Consider the following 22,568-nt stretch of genomic DNA (forward strand, 5'->3'; position numbering starts at 1 on the left):
CCCTCTTACAACATAACCAAAGGCTAACTGCGTGTGCCAACCCGCCTGCTAAGCATGGCAACTACTGGCAAAACCCTCTTTTGGGAGAGGCCTATATTTGGCAGTCGACAGTTAAATGCTGATATGAAGATGATGAAAAGCAGTGATACTTCTTACAAAACCGGATCCCTCAATAGAAAGAAACATCGTCAAGTCAACCTTGTCCCTTTCTGGAAATCATCGTGGTTAATTCCTGGTGAACTTGTCACTATGCAGTGTCCTGACTTGGCTGGTACATATGCTGCCATAATAACGTAGGCAGGGTTGCCATTGCAAATTCATCACAAAAATCAAATGAAATATAATTCTGGTAGCCACTAGAGTTAAACACGTGAAACTCGTGGATATTTCTAAAGACTTTTTTGGAATTGACCCAATTATATGAGATAATGGATTTGCGTGAACGCTGGTACACTAAATAACTAGTCCAATGATTGATATTAATGTGAAATATAAAAAAAAATTAAGGTCATCAATGATTTTTATCATATAGACGACCCGAGATGATGGGTACCTTTTGTCGAATAATAAGGAATAAGGAAGACATATCTTCAGTACTGGATGATCCACTGCAAGACGACGGTAATGTGATGTAAACACAAATATCAATACCATAACTCTCCTTTCTTTGGCAGTTGGATACAAGCGGGTTACTTTATATATTTTTAATGAGTCCAAGCTCGTAGTAAATCCTATTTTATTATACTAATATACCGCAAAGTCGGCTAACCAAATGTGCGAGGAAGACGGAAAATCGCACTTATTGCAATTAGAGCGAGACGATATTTTATAGCTGTTCTTAATCGATAATGCTATAAAAACGTCAATGTTCATAGGAAATATTAATATCTAAAGCGGCAAACTTAGCACACTGTTATTCTGTCTCATAATTTGTATCTCATAAATTTCAGAGGAGCTTCCTCCCGCAAACACTCAGATTGTGGAATGATCTTCCTACTGAGACTTTCCCTAGAAACTACAGCATGAAATTCATCAAAAAGGCCGTATTAAAGTTTTTTAAGGATCTGCTGGTGTTACAGGCATCTATAGGCTACGGTGACTCCGTTTAACAACAAATGCTTGTTTGTTATCACCATCATTTTAACCATTATTCGTCCACTGCTGGACATAAGCCTCCCCCATAGACTGCCATAAAGAATGGTCCTAAGCCCCTGACTCCCTGCGATGCTTTTCAGGTCATCACTTCATTTAGTGGGGGGTTTTCCTACACTGCGTTTGCCCGTACGGGGTCGCCACTCAAGAACCTTTCTTTTTGTCAAATCTCATAACTTAAAAGATAGGATAGTTTTTATTCCAGTAATATAACAGGTAGTTGGATAAGTAGGTGACGCTAGGTATCGATCAAACGTACCTATGCCGGATCTTTTATATTTTTTTCAAACATTCTTTGGCGCTTGTACATAACGGTAAGAGTGATTCAATCAATCATTGCATCCTATAATTATAGAGACAATGATTAATCCGGTAGTCAGTCAATTACCACATAATACTTACCATGATGCTCACGGCAATTAGCAAAGTTATTTCATTCTATAATTATAATGGCAACTACAATAGCTCTACTATTATTTATAGCTGTAATATTTGGCTAATTACTTTTTATTTCCGTTATAAAGGCATTTCGTTAACTAAATTAATTCAAGATTATCAATAGACTTATTAGATTTTGTTCCACAAAAAAAAAACATCAATTTCAGTCGTGGCAAATCGAGTTGTTTTGATTTAAAAACTACCCACCAATGTATAAATATATCCTTTTAGACAAAAAATTAAAAAAATGGATGGAGTTCTGAGGTAACAAATATAAAAAAAAAACATAGTGATAACCTCCTCTTTTATTTGAAGTTGGTTGAATATACCGATAAACGTTTCAATTCGTTATGATTAGCTGTCAAGTATTCTTAAAATATTTTGGAAATTGATAGATAATGAATAAAAATTGACACATAAAAAGTTCGTTATATAATGTATAAATGTTCTTATGCTATTAACGTTACATTAGTATTTTTTATTATATTAGCCTTTAACTGTCCACTGTAGAACATAGGCCTCCTCCATTAAGGGGGTTTTGCCAGTAGCTGCCACGCTTGGCAGGCGGGTTGGCAACCGCAGTTAACCTTTTGCTGATTTTTTAAGAGGGACGCCGCTATCCATCCCTTGATCTTTAACCTTTACGACACCCATAGAGAAGAACATATATGAGTATGTATGTATATGTATTTGTATGTATAATCTTTAATCTATAATGTAATAATATAGAATGATAATTAGTATATTGTAATTGTAACGTGTTTTATTCTTTTTTTCAACTTTAAAGGCGACTTTATTGTATAAATTGTAAAATAATTTAATAATATGTAGCTAATTGTTTTGTATGCCCGATCTATAGGTAGGCTGTGTTTTCCTTTAAGACGTGAATAACATCTTACGAATAATTATAATGTACAGCTCACGATAAACATTTATTCTATTCTAATATAGAATGTATGTATGTATGAATAATCAACCAAAAATTAATCAGAAATGTCTGTGATACTGCCTTAAAGATAAATAAAAGAGAACAAATAGAATGTCAGTACGCGTCCTATTAATTTAGGGCTGGCACTCAACAGACATCGTAATGTAACGTGCGTCTCGTGCATCATACATACCGTAACATTATTTGATAAATGCAAATCAATTTCTGTAAACCAACCCTCCCTAACTATGTAATCTGGAAGAAAGTTACATTTTACAAGAAAAGTTTAGGGATTGTCACTAATGGGCTCTAACAGCCCCATTGCTAGCAATATACCCTAACAAGTTGTCTTGCACGCGGTTGCTCCTGGAAACCATCGTGGTTAATTATTAATGAATTCGTCATAAAATAGTTACTTAAAAAATATTTTAATTATGATTACTATGATTGGTATGGACAGGAATTCCGTATAGTGCCTTTTATGTTATGTTAGATGGAATTGCGCACGGAATTCCATCATAAAAAATGGCGCCATCTCACGTACTTATCTAATTGGATATGTAATTAAATAGTTGTACCATAAGAATAAACATACTGGGTAGAATTTTTTTTTTAATGGATGAAAATTAAATGGTTACACCTCCTGCGCTATCGGTATACATTGGCGTGGTACCAGTGAGAGACGATAAGCGAGAATCAAAGCAAGTCAGTTGGTGCATCATGATTAATTCGCTAGGACTGAAGCATGATGGTTTTCAGGGAAGATTGTGAGAGGAGGTCAACTTACCAGGATATATTGCTAGTAATGATCACTGAAATGGCATTTCCAAATGGCTGAAATGTGTCGTAAAATTACAAGCATTTTACGTGCTCTTTATCGTTTTAAATTTTTTCTTCCTCCGTCCACTAAATTACTCCTTGTCCAATCCCTAATACTTCCGCATTTCGACTATGCCGACGTGTGTCTTACTAACCTCTCGCAAGAACAGTTGAACAAACTTGATCGTTTGCTTAACAACTGCATTCGCTTTATCTTCGGGCTGCGTAAGTATGACCACGTTTCTAATTTCCGCTCACAACTCAAATGGTTGACCATTCGTAACCGCAAAGACTTTTTTTTTTTTTTTTTTTTTTTTTTATAAAACTTAGAATGGCAAACAAGCTGACGGCCCACCTGATGGAAAGTGGTAACCGTCGCCTATAGATATGAGCAGTACCATGGACGTAACAGAGTATACTGTTTCGCCCATGATATCCCCCATGCGTTGCCATTCCTGAGGACTCAGGTGTTATTCCTCTGTACCCAGTAAATTCACGCCATATCCCACCCTTCAAACCGAAACACAGCCATGCAAACACAACTGCTTCACGGTTGAAACACGAATGGGACAGAGGTACCCAAGCAATCGACTTTTGTACAAAGTCTCCCTCTGGTAAACTTACTTACGTATACTTTGCACACTGTTCTCTATCCTCAATGATCCTTCCTCTCCTACTTATTTGAAAGATAGATTTCAGTATCTCAAAGACTCCCATACCCTTAATCTTCGGTCATCTCATAATCTCCTCCTCATCACCCCGTCACATCATTCCGGATTTATGTCCAATTCTTTTACTGTCACCGCTATCAGCCTTTGGAATAAAATCCCTGTAGATCTACGCAGAGCATCAAGTAAAGATATTTTTAAAAGAAGACTTTTTAATTATTTGTTGAGTCAACAAAACCAGCGCTAGTTACAGGTCACTCAATAGTTATTATATCTCATAATGCTTATCGTTGTTTTAATTTATGTATATATATATATATATATATATATATATGTATATATTTCATATGTATTAGTTTATCCATATATATTAAAAGTAATGTTTATGTATTATATGTGCATTTCTTATGTGTGTATTATATTTATATTGTGTATTGCCTTAATGTGTTACTATAATTGTCACATATTTTTCACCACATCTGCCCTTCATACGCTTTCTGTTTTTACCCAATGGTTAGCTGGTAGAGAATGCCATATGGCATTAAGCTCGCCATTTGTACAAAATTTTATTGTGCAATAAAGAATAAATAAATAAATAAATAATGGGGCTACTAATCCCCATTACTGGGGGGGAGAGGGGATTGGTAGTAATGGGAATTAACAATCCCATTGCTAGCAATATACCCTATTAGGTCGACCTCCACGCGGTTCCTCCTGGAGACAATTGTGATAGATTTATTGTTTCATCAATCATCATCTATCATCCCTCACTAGTGCCCCGCCAGTGTACACCGTTAGCGCAGACGGGATAACCATTCCATTATCATCCATTAAATCCCCATTACTGACAATTCTTTCCCCCTGACAATTTAAGTTGTATCGTGTGAGGATGAATTGCCTGTCAAATAGCGAGCGAGGTTTCCTTAAAGGTCCCCTTTACAGAGTTATAATATTGCAATCCTCACCTCTTTGTCTTTTGACTTGTGCATTGATATTAACCTATCGAGGAATACAATATTATTATACAATGGCTTAGATAGAAATCAAGCGTGAGTCATAACCGCATAACGTATCAAACGTGCAAAAATGTCGTCAGGATAGTACCGGTTTTGTTGTGTATGCAGATTGCAGATTTGCACTAAGTTTTATTTCCATCGCTTTGTATACGCAGTTATATTTTTTTTTTCTCAATTCGATAACGCACCGCCTACTTATTTTTCGGTTTGCCCAATGGTTGATTGGTAGAGAACACCGTCCGGTGTTAAGTAGGCAAAATTTACATAGAATTTTACTATGCATTAAATTTTAAATAAATATACATATTTATAAAAAACGATGGAAATGAAACTTAGTACAAATCTATAATTTTAATACACATCATGACCTTCTATATTGACTTTTTTTTTAATGGGTGAATATGGAATGGTAACTCCGTCTGCACTATCGGTATACGCTTGCGGGGTGAAAGGTGACAGGTGAGGATTAAGATAGGTCAGTTGACACATAGTGACCAATATAACAAGAATTAACCGTTGTGGGTTCCAGGGGTAACCGCGTGAAGGTCGACCTGATATGGTGTGTTGCTAGCAACGAGGCTGTTAAATCTCATTACTAACAATCCCTTTCCCCCCCTATCTTTCTATATTAATATTAGGTACACTTAATTTTAATATAGAAGGTTTAAGAATTTTCTCGTTTTAGAAGTCTTTTAAAATTAAATATAACCAGAAATATATTATAAGACATTATAAAAACCATTTTGTTTTGTCAGTGTAAAGAAATATAATCATTTAAAGCTTACCTGAAATAATGCATCTCCACTTAGAATGATTGCCTATTATAACAATTGGATGCACTTCTCAATGTCACATGTTTGTCGTGTCATGGCGACTACTTTATGACATCATAGTATTGTTCTTCAAAATACTAAATTATAGATGGAAAACATGGCTAGTTTAACGAAATCAGTATATCATTATACTGTGTGCTGACTTCAAACAATGTAAAAAGGTCTAACGATTATCAGTGATTATATGAAAGCCTTTTTTTTATGCAATTTAGAATGGCAAACATGCTGACGGCCCACCTGACGGTAAGTGGTAATCATCGCCTATAGACATGAGCAGTACCATGGACATAACAGAATATACTGTTTCGACCATGATACCTCCCAATCGTCGTCTTTCCTGAGGACTTAGGTGTTATTCATCTGTACGTTGTACATTCACTGCCCTATTGCACTCTACAAATCAAAACACAGCCATGCAAACACAACTGCTTCACAGTGCCCAAGCAAACGACTTTTTTTACAAAGTCTCCCTCTGGTATTTTAGTAGGTAAACACGTCAGTGTTTCAAAACAATTATTTTTATACATATGTTATTATCCTTCCGGCATAATGCCGCATATTTGGAAGGTATTAAATTATCCTTTACAGAACCGGTGTAGAGTTGACCTGACAAGTCTCACAACATATGGTATGAAATTCAATACCAAAGAATGTGGATTGTTAGGTGATATGTATCCGCCATATTGGACATTGTAAGTTTATTATACTGTTGGTAGACAACTGGAACTATGGACGAAGCAGTTTATAGCCGATGTCGATAAAGTAAAAGTAATAAATGGAATTGATAAAAAATAATGCTCACACCACAATCCCTTATGAGGTAGTTTAAGGCACTTGTCAACTATTACCGTTGTATTGAATGTAATACTCGATATGTCCATATTTTGCCGAAGATATTTGAATTGGACGTAGCTACGGGCGAGCCTACGGCCATCTCTTGGAGTGTGGTCATCTGAGAAGACGTTATAGATTATATTACTACCAATGAAGCTGGTTTCCATTACTAACAATTGCCTCCTCTCCATCTATATGGATATTGTATCTTTTTCATTCAGGTTATATATTCTCGACTGGCAACAATAAATGAAATTTTTTTCGAATAACGGTTACCATTCCATAAAAGTTTTGGTGCCAAATGCTTATTTGCAATAACTGTTCCCTACAACGGAGACGTTGACAAACTCAACAACTTCGTACCCCCTGCCGTTGTGAAACGCAATTTATAAAAAAAAATATCATAAAATTCTTCATTTTTTTCGTCTGTAGTACAATTCTCATTAGTGTCAAAATGTTTTGCCTCTCAATAATTTTGCACGGCGCATTAAGTTCGTCGACCGAGGCAAAATTGATTGTGATGGATGGGTCTGTTGTAAATAATGCATTGTCTTTTGTCTTATTGTATCGAGCAGGTCTTGTATCCGTGATGGTGGGGTATGCGTCTTATTTTATAGCAATGATGACATAAATAGCTGTACTGTTAACAGATAAAGGATTAAATGTCACGTTACGCAAAAATCAAAAATATAGTTTTTGCGCAACAGAAACTATATTTTATATATTGATATTTATTATGTATTTTATATATGTATTATATGGACTTTATTTCTGATATAAAATTCTATCTAAATCCATTCAGCCGTTAAATTTTCATTAAAAATAAACATATGCATGCAACGTCTTACAAACTGTCACATGAGCTGTATAATGCTTATTTTTACCAGCAGCTTTGTCCGCGTAACCGGGGTGTAGCTAATAGCTTAGTAGCTATTAGCTATATCTAGTGCTATTGATTGACTAAAATAATTAAAGATTGTGTCGCACAAAAAAACTACTTAAATTGTTACAAACCCAGATATTTTGATTTACTATGCGATTTTGACAAAACTTCTATGAGACCAATCTGTAAGTATATTTACCATTCACATAAAAAAGAATGTTCCAAATCGGTTTACAACTGACGGAGTTATGAGGTAACAAAAATACAACCGAATTGAAAACCTCCTTATTTTTGAAGTCGGTTTAAAATTAGTTTATTAATTAATTGTCTAACCTCTCCATCTTAAATACTACGTTTAGTTATACCAAAATATCATAACGATTGGTTAAACCGTCACAAGGTATCAAATTGTCATTCACATTTATAATACACATTAGTAAGGATTATTTGTATTAAAATCATATAATATTACCTCATATTATGATGTTTAAATGCTGAAACAAAACATTTAATGTGACCATTACTTAACCAGACAAGCCTCAATGGTTTCAAATGACCTGGCACATGTAAGCGGTAGCCTTGAAATTTGACCCGAATATGTAACTACGCAGCTATCCAAGTATTGTTCTCCTAATTACTCCACCACTGAAACTGTGAACTTCATACTCTGTTGAATACTGAGCTATTATGTTAGTTATTATATTAGTATGTTAGCCGACTGACAAGAGTAGTAACAATTCAACTAATACTGTATATATTTATATTTTTCGTTCATCTGCTGGACATAGGTCTTTGTTCATTCTTATAGCCTTTTAATACACTATTTATGGCTACCCACACGAATGAGTAGGCATGAGTAATATTGATACCACCACGATATATATATATATATATATATATATATATATATATATATATATATATATATATATATATATATATATATATATATATATATATATCAACAATCGCATATCTACGTTCATTTCTCCGTACAAATACCGTAGCTACAATATATATGTATTGATATATATTATTGACCTTTGGTGCTTTGTTTTCTTAGTGGCTTCTTACGACATTCTGCCGATGAAAAGAAATGGTAACATATTTTACTCTAAGTTCGAATATAGCTCCAAAATGGCAACTTCAATCGATATAACAGTTGTTTTGATCTAAAAACCAAAGTACGGAATCGATTCTGATAATTCTTATGGGACCGATCTGTAAATATATCCTTCCAGATAAAAAAAAATAATTTTCCAAATCGGTTTACAACTGACGGAGTTATAAAAGTATTCTTTTTTAAGGCGGATGAAAAATATCAAAATCGATCAGAGTTAACGAAATGATATAAACAATTTGAGAGCCCCCTCCAAACACATTGCCAATGTTAGTAAATGACTAAAGTATCACATGAATGAGCACAATTTGCAGCAATGAGCACAATTCAATCTTCAATATTGGAAACTGTAATTTTTGTCTAGTGCGACGATACATTTAGCGTACTCGAACCTATTTACCGAGTTAGGTATACGGCAGTTTGAAACGAAAGTTGCGTGAATCAGCTCAGTCAGACATCGCCTTTATGTCACTCACGTGTCTAATTTGCGAAATTACAAAAGTTCAGTACAGTACAGCACAGTGAAAAGTGAATTCCGCTAGTGAAATTAGAAAGGTATTGTTTGTGATACAATTGTGAAAAACCGGCGAATTGTATAACTTTTTGTTGGGAAAAAAGTGAAGCACGTATTAACGGTGAGTTTGTTTATGTCTACTTATTTAAAACTTGAGGACGGCCGGACAAGAAAACTATTGGTGCTGCCGACATTATTCACGTGATCAGAGCATACCACAATCTTAGATTAATTAGATAGAATGTCTACATAGAAATACTTCGAGAATAGCGGGTCAACATTTTCATACAGTTTTGCGTGATAAATAATTATGAGTGTTTCCTTTATAATTTCTATATTTTGTCTTATAATTCCTATATGCGTAAACACTAATTTTATTTATTAAATAATACGTCAAGATACATTTTATACGTAAGTGTATAAGACACTATTAAAAATAATGTGTCGCTTAATTGTCAAATTAGCTGATATATTTTTTTTATTTGTGTATTATATTTTTTTTTTATCTTAGACCACATTTCGGTGTTAAAATTTTTCAGTCGTTTAATGACCTATTTTCCGTTAGGAAAAATATTCAGTTACACTTATGGTTTACTAGTTTAAAAGAAAATGTAATCAATTTCAACATGTATAAATATTTACTCAAATTGATTTAATTTTTAAGTAAATGATTTTTTTTTTTTTTTATTCTACCTATTCTAATGTGGTTCGGATCGTTCGACCACTTAGAAATTCGACAGTTATTCTTTTCAAATCATGCACAAAGCGCATAATTTAGAAAAGTGTAAGAGTATAAAGAAATAGGCGAGAAACCGGATCACACAAAACATAATTTTAAAACCATTTTGCAACTTATGAAAGTACTGTGGTTATGTTTGAAAACATGAATGCTTTTTAAACGACAATCTAGAGGAGGAGGAATTTTTAAATTAATCTATATTTTTGTGGCATGTTACATAATTATATCGCCTAATTCAGCTTTAATATTTATTTTTGCAACGTCTTTACCTGTGTTAGTCCCAAATTAATTTATTAACGATTGTAGTCACAGTTTTTTTCAAAGCAATCTATATGCAGACACGATTCCAGGTTTTAAATACAATTATATGCAACTTGCTGTATCCCGCGACTTCACTCGCATAAATCAGTGTGTAAAGTATCCTATGTTCTAAGTTAGGATATGCACTACCCGAGTACCAAATTTCATTCAAATCCGTCCAGTAGTGTTTGCGTGATAGAGTAACAAACATTTATCCATTCGTCCTTACAAGCTTTCGTATTTATAATTTTAATAGGATCTCATGTTACATACATATTCATACATACATACTCATACTACTACATCAAAATGCTTAAATCTAAGTTTACTTGAATAAAACTATTTCTTTCATTCATTACGTCGCGACGTCGTGCGTATTGGTGTATGGTCGTATGTATGGGTGTGTTTTGTCATGATGGAAGTTTCTTTTGCTTATTTTTTTACGGAACAGATGTTTTATTATATACATATGTATGTGTATAATGAAACACGGTACTTGATTCTATTTAATATTGTTAGTTTTTATCAGACCTGAGACATCGATTTTTTTGTCTTCGACTTTCGATGAAAAATGTACACCGTAAGAATTACAAGACGCTTGTTGTTCACACTTAAATTTTTAATGCTTTTCACGTGGTTTTTAATAATTAAATACACCATCAAAAAGTAACGTGCGAACGTGATAGCCGGTTGGAGTGGATTTTCATACAAATTAACTACATACTAATTGTCTACAACAGTATTGAACCTGAATGATTTTTTATCCAAATGTCCAACAAAAGAGAAATACGTTATTCAGTTCATTTGAAGGATGATAATGTTACCTTATAATTAATTTGTTACCTCATAACATCGTCAGTTTTTAACCGATTTTAAATATTCTTTTTTTATCTGAAAGGCTATACTTACAGATTTGTCTCGTAAAAAATTTATTAAAATCGGTTCAGTGGTTTAGTTTTTAAATCACTATAACTAATTTTATCACAAATGTATTTTTTTGTGTGATTCAAACTTTACAATTTGTGTATGTTTGTTTTATTTATTATACATTATTTTTATCTGTACCTTTCCTGCACTAGATTACCTGCCAATTAATTATTTTCTCTCTAACTGCACTGGGTTGGCTGGAAGAGATCTCTTTCAGAGATAAGCCCACCCTTGTTAACAAGTTGTTAAACTAATCGCTGTATCTTTAGTTCAAGTGTAATAAAGGATATAATAATCTACGGTATGGTAACCGCTTACCATCCGGGGGAGAAGCGATTGTAAGTAATGGGGATTATTAGCCCCATTGCTAGCAATATACCCTGTCAGGTCAACCTCGTGGTTCCCCCTAGAAACCATCATGATTGATTTACTGTTAGATTCGTCACAATGGGCTAACTAACCTGCTTCATCCTCACCTATTATCCCTCACTGGTGCCCTGTCAGTGTATGCGGATAGCGCAGGCGGGGTTACCATTCCATTATCACCTAGTAAAAAAACCACTTACCATCAGGTGGGCCGTATGCTTGTTTGCCACCTCAGTCAAAAAATCTTTAATTATTTATATTAGTAAGATAATGCATACATAGATATTGTAGACATACATAGATATTGTAGCGTGTAATATAAATTGTTTTCTCTATTACAGCGGCCGTGTATATAGCGGGCGTGGTGGCCGTGATAGGAGTGACGGTGTTGGGTGTGTTCTGCGTGCTTTCAGTGCTGCAGCTAGCCATGATCTCGTCGAAGGAACGTGTCGGATTCAAGTACACCCACCTAGTGATGATGAAGTTGGCGCTCGCTTTGTTGGCCGGTAAGGTTTTTTACGAATATAGTGATCGCTAGATGGCGCCTGCGTCGCCGATAAGGGTGAGAGTAAATTAGAAATATATGAAATGAAAAGACAAAGAAAATAAGGTGAAAATCGACCATCCTACCCATCCTTATGTTCGAAACGTATTTAATACATACTTTCATTAGAAATTTCTCCATATTTTTGAGTATGAAATTTATTTGCATTTGTAACGTTGCAACCGTATACGTACTTTTTTTTATTATCACAAATAAATTTGGGCCAGGTTTTGAAACAACTTGCGGACTTTGCGGATAAATCAACTTACAGAACTCTTTCCATGCGAGTTTCACTCGCACTTGTCCGGTTTTTTTTTTATTGTTAATAGCATAAATGGCGAACCGCTTGTTCGCCATTTATGCTATTATTATTATTATTATAATAGCATAAATATTTATATATTATTATTATTAAAACATAAAATTCTCTTTTCTTTATTCTTTATTGTACACAAAACATACTGTTAATCACAATTCATTATAAACATAATGTACAAAGGCGAGCTTATCTCTAATAAGAGATTTCTTCCAGCATCACCTTTCCATGTTAATTGTGTTATTTTAAAAATAAAAATAGGCAGTCATACGATTTGCATATATTGTATAAACACATAAGATATGTATACACAAAGAATAATACAAACTACACATTATAAAATACATAAAATACCATAAATCTTTTTGAAGGATATATTTAATAAAAGAGAGAGACTTTGTACAAAAGTCGTTTACTTGGGCACCTCTGTACCATTCGTGTTTCTACCATAAAGCAGTTGTTTTCATGGCTGTGTTTCGGTTTGGTGGTGGGATATGACAGTGAATTTACAGAGTACAGAGGAATAACATCTGAGCCTTCAGGAATGGCAACGCATGGGGACGCATCATGGACGAAACAGTATACTCTGTTATGTCCATGGTACTGCTCATGTCTATAGGCGACGACTACCACTTTCCATCAGGTGGACCGTCAGCTTGTTTGCCATTCTAAGTTGCATAAAAAATCTAATATCTCATGGATGTTAATATAAAGATTATTCTATTCATTTAATAAACAAGGTAACACTGGACAACTTTACCTTGGACCTGTCACATTTAATATTGCGGGAACAGTCACCACCTATACTAGACATTACGTCATAACTGCAGAATTGTCACTGTGTATTGAACGACGCTAGTAGATCTACGAATCTACTGACTTCACTCTAGGTGTGGTCTATATCTATATATTATAGTTACAGTATCTATATATATTCCCAATAACGAATATACTAAATATTAAGAATTCAATATATATATATATATATATATATATTGAATTCTTTTTATATTTTTATATATTTTTTTTCATCACAAACATGGCAAACGAGCTGACGACCCACCTGATGGAAAGTGGTAACCGTCGTCTATAGATATGAGCAGTACCATGGACATAACAGATTATACTGTTTCGCCCATGATACCCCTCATGCGTTGCCATTCCTGAGGACTCAGGTGTTATTCCTCTGTACCCTGTAAATTCATGCTCATGTATATATCTCACCCTTCAAACTGAAACACAGCCGTGCAAACACAACTGCTTCACGGTAGGAACACGAATGGTACAGAGGTACCCAAGCAATCAACTTTTGTACAAAGTCTCCCTCTGTTTGATGGTAAATGGTCACTGTAGCCTATGGATGCCTACAAGGGGGGTTTTACCAGTAGTTGCCACGTTTGGCAGGCGAATTGGCAACCACAGTTAGGCTTTAAAGATGCTTTAAAAGGGACGCTGCTGACCATCCCTCGCCCCCCCTTAGCCACTTCTTACAACACCCACGGGAACGGAAAGGGTTTATGTCAGGAATACGACTTGCTTTTCTAAGCTTAAATTACTAAAAATATTGTTTATATTTCCAGCATTGCTGTCTATAGCAGCAGCAGGCCTGTTCGCTGTGCAGGGCGATGACAGGGGATTTTACCTTACCAGGGGAGAAGCTTTTTATGTACAGGTAACATATGTATATTTTTTTTATACCACTGAGGTGGCAAACAGGCATACGGCCCACCTGATGGTAAGCAGTTACTGTAGTCTATAAACGCCTGTAATACCAGGAGCATTACGCGCCCGATATTTTTTTTTTATATTGTTTAATGTGCTTAATTAAGACTTAAATGAAACAAGTATGTTCTTAAAAATTATTTCTTATTCGAAAGCTGCTCGTTATTTCCAGCTTTAATGTTTTGTATGTTTTTATTACCTGAAAGCGATCAGCGAGCGAACAGTGATAAAGATAGTGTTGGTGCTGTCTCTGCTTAACTATTTAAAAAGTAAAGTTTAATTCTGTTTACAAACCATAGACAATTAACAATCGATCACAAAATGATCGCGCAGTTGGATTTTTGGTATGTATTTGTTATAAAATTATTTTTAAATGAGGTAAACGTGTCCCTTTTGCTTTTTTCCCTAGACAAGGGAAAAACGAATCTATCTATAAAATTGCTTCGGTCAGTCGTTACATGAGAAAAAATACTGCGTATGTCTCCATCTCATTCCAACATATGAACTCGATAACGATTCTATCGATAGGATTTTTTTTAATGGGTGACAATGGAATGATAACCCTGCCTGGACTAACGATATACGCGAGTGGGGCACCAGTGAGGTATGAAAGACAAGTCAGTTAGTCCATCATGATGAATACACCTAGAATACAGCTCGATGGTTTCCAGGGAGGACCACGTGGATGTCGACCTGATTGGGTATATATCTTGCAATGGGACCCTTAGTCTCCATTATTAACAATCCCTCCCCCTCAATCAATAGTTTTGTTTGTTTTTTTGCCTGGAATTTAATAGTTTGTAGTATTTATTAAATACAGCAATTGGCGAAACTCCTATATGGGAAAGGTCTATGTCCATCAATGGGCAGTTATCGACTGATGTGATGATTCATTAGCCACATGTTGTGATTACAGATAGTATGCATTGTTATAAATGCAATACTGTTCATAATGTCGCTGTACGACGCGTTGTTCTCGCGGCGAGTCGGCGGCGACCCCACCAACGCTGGTGACCCACCAGACGGCACCACCATCAACAATCCTGGATTTAAGGAGGGCAGAGGTAAATAAAAAGTGCTACACAATCACACCATTCGCCTGCTCCTCATGCTAGGTTACCCTGTATTATAAAAAACCAAAGCCTCCTCCAGAGAAAAGAGTATATTCCTTTTTAAAAGGCTGGCAGCACCCCTGCGATGCCTCTAGTGTTGCGGGTGATCAGACCATAAGGTGAGCTGCATGCTCGTTTGCCCCCTGTGAAAAAAAAGTTTCGTTATCTCTGAGGTATCCAGAACACCCAGACCCGAGCTAGTTAAGCGAAGTTCGTTATCTAAATTACCCCGACCGATAATCGAACCAGGGACAGGCATCTACACTTTTCATTGACCACACGATCAGGCATTCAACGATCGGTAGGCTCGTTGGATCAACATTAAAATCATTGACAAACCATCCCTAAAACTGTACAAGAACTTGGTTATACAAGTCTATGCTTAAACTCAGCCATGCGAGTAGATCAGATATAGAAAGAATGTGCAAAAGAAGTTTGCAGATATACCTCTTTCCCGTTCATGTTTCTATCGAGAAGCAGCTGTGCTGGCATGGCGGTTTTGGTTTCAATGGTGGTGACGGTTTCATCATTATTATCATCTCAGCCATTATTTGTCCACTGCTCCCCCATAGACTGCCATAAGGAACGCTCCTGAGCCACCTGTACCCACGAACTGCCTGCAATGCATTTGAGGTCGTCACTCCATCTAGTGGGAGGGGATTGTCCTATACTGCGTTTGCCCGTACGGGGTCGCCACTCAGAATCGGCAATGCATGAGGTGTACCATGCCCATAGTAGTATATTCCTGATATCCATGGTACTGTCAACACTTCCCATCAGATGTGCCATTAGCTTGTTTGCCGTTCTGAATATAATAAAAATAAGATAACTTATGTACAAAGTTTCAAAATTTAGATAAAAATAAAAGTATTATATTAATCTCAGAGGTAGACATGGGTGATATGGATACCGACCCGATATCTATATACCTACTGGGTTCCTCTAGACATTGATGATCATTACCCATTTCGATATAGGGGGGAAAGGGATTGTTAGTAATGGAGACTGAGTATCCTATTGCTAGCAATATACCTAACCAGGTCGACCTCCTAGCGGTTCCCCTTGGAAACTATCATGGTTAATTCCTGATGAATTTATCATGATGGGCTAACTGACCTGTTTTCATTCTCATCTATCACCCTTCACTGGTGCTCCGCCAGCGTATTCCATTAGCGCAGGCGGGGTTACCATACCATTTTCACCCATCAAAAAAAAAAAAAAAAAAAGTACCCATTTCGATATCACCTATATCGGTCCGATATCTGTTTTCGAATATATTTAAAGTCTGTTATCTAATATTATTTTTTAATAATAACAGACATATTCGTTATATACCAATATATGGATATTGTAACTAAAATATATATAGATATTTATTTATTTATTTATTCATCAGTACAAATATGTGTACATGGCGGACTTAATGCTAAAAGCATTCTCTTCCTGTCAACCATAGGGAAGTGTCAGAATACTCGAATGCGGTATACTAGTAATTATTGATATACATATATACTAAAATTACATATATAAACGAATAAATATATATGAATAACAAATATACTTACACATATATGACATATACTATATTATACACGAAATTGAGAATAATACAAAGCTTTTACTGCTCGGATAAAAGAAAAAAGTGAGTGTGAACGTTTTTTTTTAATATTGCTATATATGTATTACCTACCCCTACTAAGAGGTGACATAATACTTTGTTATCAATATACACAAATAATTGAATCATCTTTGTTTGAATGGGTCATTCTCAACACTATGACTTCATTTAATACCTTCAAAATCATTCAGATTATAATGTTTACAATGACGTAATTCCAGGAATCTCAATGACGGACGCGTCAGGGAAACCTTACAGCACGAACGGCCACGGTAGCGTGGGCTCGGTAAACACCACCGCGACAACCCTGACAGGGTTGTCAGACGCCAGTACGATAACCAGATCTCCTCTTCGGTCTTCGCTAAAGAAGCCCAGGCCCCGGGAAGGAGAGCCGGGCGGGTTGGGCATACAGAACCCAGGGTATTCAGGTCACTCGCCGCCTCTAAACCGTAATGGAAGTCAGAAGAAGGTGCGCATACAAACGCACAGTACTGAGGTATAATTTGTAGGTTACAGTAGTAGAGCGTGTCGGTTATGGACCTTAACATATTTATATGGGTTGTGGAATACGGGGTCATATCAGAGGTTGAACGTTACAAGTGACAAAATAATACGTAATTTTCTATAATTCACCGTTATTGTGACATTTTGATAGTTTTTTATTATATCTATTGTATTATGATATTATTTAAAATACTCTGTACCTAATATGGTTCGACTTTTTTTTTTTTTGTAAAATGCGACTGGAGTTGACACGTCATTCATTCATTATGAAAATTGGAAGCGAGTACTTATACAAAAAAAAAAAAATACGATAAAAATAGATGGAACATAACAGTATTTTAAATAATGTCATACGTCATAACCGTCATAATTTCCTTTTAAATTATTCGCTGAATCTCATAAGCGCTGATGCGAGAATCTTTTAGTGATACTTTATTATTATTGGCTTTAACTATATACATACATACATGAAATGTGTAAGAAAAAATGATAATTTACATTTATATTTTTGCATTTTATTTTATTATAAAATATAATTACTAAAGTTATATCAAGTTGTATATGGAATATTTAAAAATTAAACTATTTATTTTATTAAAAATTTATTAAGAAACAATTACCATTAAAAAATTCTCGTATGAAAAAACAATAAATATATAAATATAATTATACAACCCAAGTTTTACCGACAAATGCATTATGTGACATAACTAAAATGCCACTGATGTGACATAAATGGCACGTTAAAATATCATTAATTATTAAGAAAAAAAAAAACTTATTATTAGTTATAGATTTATTAGAGAATTTTACTTTTGAAGTCCGACCAGGAAAATATAAGCCCTCACCATATTGCGGATACTTTCAGAGATAATTTATATTACTGGCAACACTACAGTGTTTTTGTTATGTTGGCATCATTATTATTACTGTATCACTTATGATAAATATGTAATGGCTGAAAGGCAAGCTTACAAGCCAAACTCTCATTAAAAAAATTTTGTGCATTTTTATTGAATATAAATTCTGAATTAATTGTCATTTAAAAAAAAAATCTTAATAGTTTTTTAAAACAATATGTAATTCAGATGTGAAAACTTAATGTAATTAAACATATGGATCACCTGATAGTAAGCTCGAAATAGTGCATCCACTGCAGTGTTTATATTTCCCTGGTACGGTTTTGTCATTATTTACAAATTGTATAATGTTACTACCCACATAATATGTATATTTCGATTTGAACAAAGTTCTTTTATACATATTTACCACGTGTATATAAGTCAGCACAAAGTGTTGTGTATAAATAAGAGGACATTACTTTTTATTTCATTGTTATATACAGCTTGTTGTGTATTTTCCTTGCAATTTATATACTTATTATTATATTTACAATTTAGTATAGGAATTAATTGCAATATTATAGTGGATAGATCATTATGATATTATTTTTATTCTATTAGATAAAGTATTGTAAATACATGTAAGTATTTAAAACAGAACCCACCACGCTCAGAGGATCATTTTAGATGTATTTATTTTATCAATTTAATTTACATGATTGATTTTATCATTAATTTCTCTTGAATTTTATTTGAGACATATCGATATAAATATAAAATCCTTTATATTTATACACGTCGTGAAAACGAAATAATTTGCATTCGTTTATGGGAGTTTTCTATCAGTTAAACTGAATTTTTCACCAAAAAAACTTTTTGTTTATGCAACTTAGAATGGCAAATAAGCTGACGGCTTACCTGATGAGTGGTAACCGCTAGATTAATGCTGTGTTAATATGGGAGGCTCAAATTATTTTCTCATTTTTCAACACAAATACAAGAGAGTGATTGTACAAAAATCATCTTCTTGTGTACCTCTGTCCCATTTGTATATCTACCGTAAAGCAATTGTGTTTGCATAGCTGTGTTTTGGTTTAAATGGTGGGATATGGCAATGAAATTACAAAGTACAGATATATTAACACCTTACTTTTTAGGGATGGCAATGCATGGGGAGTATTATGAGTGACATAGTATATTATGTCTAAGGTAATGTTCATGTCTATAAGCGACAGTTGCCACTTTCTATCAGATGGGCCGTCAGTTTGTTTTGTTTCTAAGTTGCATAAAAGGTCCCTCTTTAGTTGTACACTCTTGACAGAGGGGTCCTGGCTTCGAAATTAAGATAGTATGGAAGTCTTAAAATGTCTCTATGGAAAATATTCAGTTTCAATGGTAAAAACACTATCTTAAACGATAATGATTTCTATTTCTCTTGGGATAAAGCAGAAAACACACGTACCAAGCAGCTTGGTTCCTTTATCAACAGTTTTTACGATCTTGTAAGTCGATTGATTGAATCGACAGATGTTTAGCTTTAAGCTATTATGTATGTACATCATTTATAACTTAACAACATATGAATGCATTCGTGATACTTATTTTTCCTGAATAATTAATTACCTATTAATTAAATAAAAAAAAGACATGTTAGAAACAAACATTATGATTATGACCACAGATATTAAGCTCAATAGATAACGCAAATTGATCTCATGCTATATAAATTAATAGGTACACAAAATAATATTTTTTATCCACTCCTATTAAATTGTTCACATGAAGAAAAAATTGAAGTAAAAATCAAAAATTATTTTCCAATTATTAGTAATTTTTTTTTATTACGTTTTCAGAGTTCTAAATCTGTTTATAAAACTTGTTTTTAGCAACACAGTCCGTTCTGTCATTATTATATACCGCTCATCTTTTAAACATAAAAAAATTACTTTTCATTCTCTTTTAAAAATTATCAATCGAATTCTTAAAAAAAAACTAAGTCCATAACTAGATACATGTAGCAATGTAGACAGCTTGTTTCGGTAAACTTGCTTTATCTATATAATTTAATATCTGTGTGTAATAGAGTAATTATATATAAGGCACAATGTAAAAAGAATCTTCTGATGTTAAGTTATATATACATAGTCCAATGTAGACGTATTGTTACTACCTAGATGCCTTAAGATGGAGAATAACACTTAAAGCTTATGCAATTGACACTTAATATCTGTCTTGTCTCCATCCAATAATTTTGTTAATTACCTTTTAAACTCTCCATTGGGATTGTCGTGTCCATATCGCCCTCTACTGGATTTATCCTACATAGAATCTGTTTGTATCTTCCCCCCTTTATTTATCTGTCTACTGTATTGACATAGTAATTAAATAGAAACGGAATATAGAACAACAATTTGTAATATTTCAAAATTATTTATCGTGTATAGAAATATTTAAAACACGTAGTACAACATAAAGTCGCCGATTTAAATCATTCACTAGCGTCACGACAGCTGCTATGAAGTCAAGAGGTCGAAAGGTTAAAATATTAATCATAAAAATCATACACTAATCACTTTGTATTAAATAAACACAGTGTCTTATACAAAGAAAGGTGCCTTACCTTCCCAATGTAGAACGTGCCTTAACCTATGCCTTTCCCCACGTTTTATATAATTTTACCCAACAGAGTAAAAAATTAAATTATTTATGTTAAAATGTATAATAAAATAAGATAATTATTATTTTTCCGTCCAAACTCTGGTCTTAAAGTTAGATTTAAATTACTACTTAATGTTATAAATATTAATAATTTAAGATTGAAAAAAAAATGTTATAAAACTGTATAATTCGTAATTGCTGTTAGAAATTTCTCTGTTATTATGCATATATTATTAAATTTATTCTTTCACTGATATATTTATGAAGAAACACTACTATAATTCTACTATTACTATTTATTGCCTATTATCTAACTATGTAGTAAATTAATCTATTTCATGACTTATTAATTGTATTGTAACAATTGGACATAAGAATAACATCTCTAGGGATCAACAAAATATAAATATTGCCAGCTCCTTAAAGATACAATATAAATAATTTGAGTATAATTTCATTACCTAATTATTTTTACGGAATTGCAGTTTTGTGTACCATAATGTCTACTGTGCAAACATTTTGTCTATAGTTTTAGTTTTAGAATAAATAAACAAGGTGGAAATGATACTCATATACATTCCTTTTTGAATGCGGCAATGTCGAAAAATAATTCTATCAGATCCCGAGTAAATTGCAGACATTATCAAAAACTTTTCTCGTTTAACAAACATTTAAAAGATATTATTCTACGGATTTGAACACATGCAACACACTTGCAAGTAAGCGAAACACACTCTCGCTGCAATATCTTTTTCCAGAGAATCCTGACTTCAGAAGATAAGAATTCCACCCATTTATGCGCCGACATACTTGGTATAATTAATGAATTCAAGAGTATCACTTCAACCTAAATATTTATTGTTGTGATTCAATAAAATCTAAGCGAGAAGAGGGGTAGCCAGGGCCGTTTTAAAAATATTTTAGGCCAAATTCAAAAATCACTTCACAGCTTCGCGATACGCCCATCCTTTTTCTGTCAAGTACCCACAAGTCAAATAAGAGCACCCCAGTGCTACCCTTGTATCCTCGACTTAAGACGGACCTGTGAATAGCCTTCATCCTTATAGCAATCTAGAAATTCGTCAAAAGAAAAATGTGACTTAATACAAGTTCAAATTTATTGGTATTTACTTATCAATTTTGTATTTCATTTTACAATCTTTATTTGCTTAATTACTTCCTAATATATTCTCTTTGCAATGTTTTCGAAGTACGTTACATCAAATCATTTATTCATTCTCTTTTCACATCATTAACAGAATTTTTCAGTTTGGATGGCTTGAAATAACCACTACAGCAATATACGTTGTCGTCATATTATATACTGGACTGGTGTAATAGTTACCACTATTACACCAGTCCAGTATATAATATGACGACAACGTATATTGCTGTAGTAAGATTACCATCTTATTATTATGCTTGTCTCAGTGCACAGTCAAGCTCTTAGTCAACCACACATCTATTGCTGAGTGTAAAACTCTAAAGATGGAACAGCTTCATCTCTGTCCTACGAGCAACTATGTATGTGTTTAATTCAAATAGTTAAAACTGTTCACGTATCCCTTTGTTACAAATAATTTACTTCATTGTAATTTTTTTCGCTGGGTTTCTATATTTTATTAAACAATCTCCGTCCTGATTTTAAGATCTACTTTAATTGGCAATAAGCTATGTTTTAATAAATAATTATAGATGATTTTTAAAAACTGCAA

General features: G+C 33.9%; 1 protein-coding gene across 3 annotated transcripts in view; it reads left to right on the top strand.

The window, feature by feature from the left end:
* Nucleotides 1–22,568, top strand: part of LOC113509515 (uncharacterized) — a 61,938-nt gene extending 39,370 nt beyond the window's left edge. For all 3 annotated transcript variants that reach the window (XM_026892861.3, XM_026892879.3, XM_026892872.3), the window contains 4 exons: nt 11,879–12,043; nt 13,978–14,069; nt 15,036–15,183; nt 17,071–22,568. In XM_026892861.3, coding sequence (XP_026748662.1) covers nt 11,879–12,043; nt 13,978–14,069; nt 15,036–15,183; nt 17,071–17,351 — 686 coding nt within the window. In that variant the 3' untranslated portion in view covers nt 17,352–22,568. The remainder of the gene's footprint in view (nt 1–11,878; nt 12,044–13,977; nt 14,070–15,035; nt 15,184–17,070) is intronic.

This window comes from Galleria mellonella, unplaced genomic scaffold (genome assembly GCF_026898425.1).
Source record: "Galleria mellonella isolate WM207_F2 unplaced genomic scaffold, CSIRO_AGI_GalMel_v1 utg184, whole genome shotgun sequence".
Classification (NCBI taxonomy): domain Eukaryota; kingdom Metazoa; phylum Arthropoda; class Insecta; order Lepidoptera; family Pyralidae; genus Galleria; species Galleria mellonella.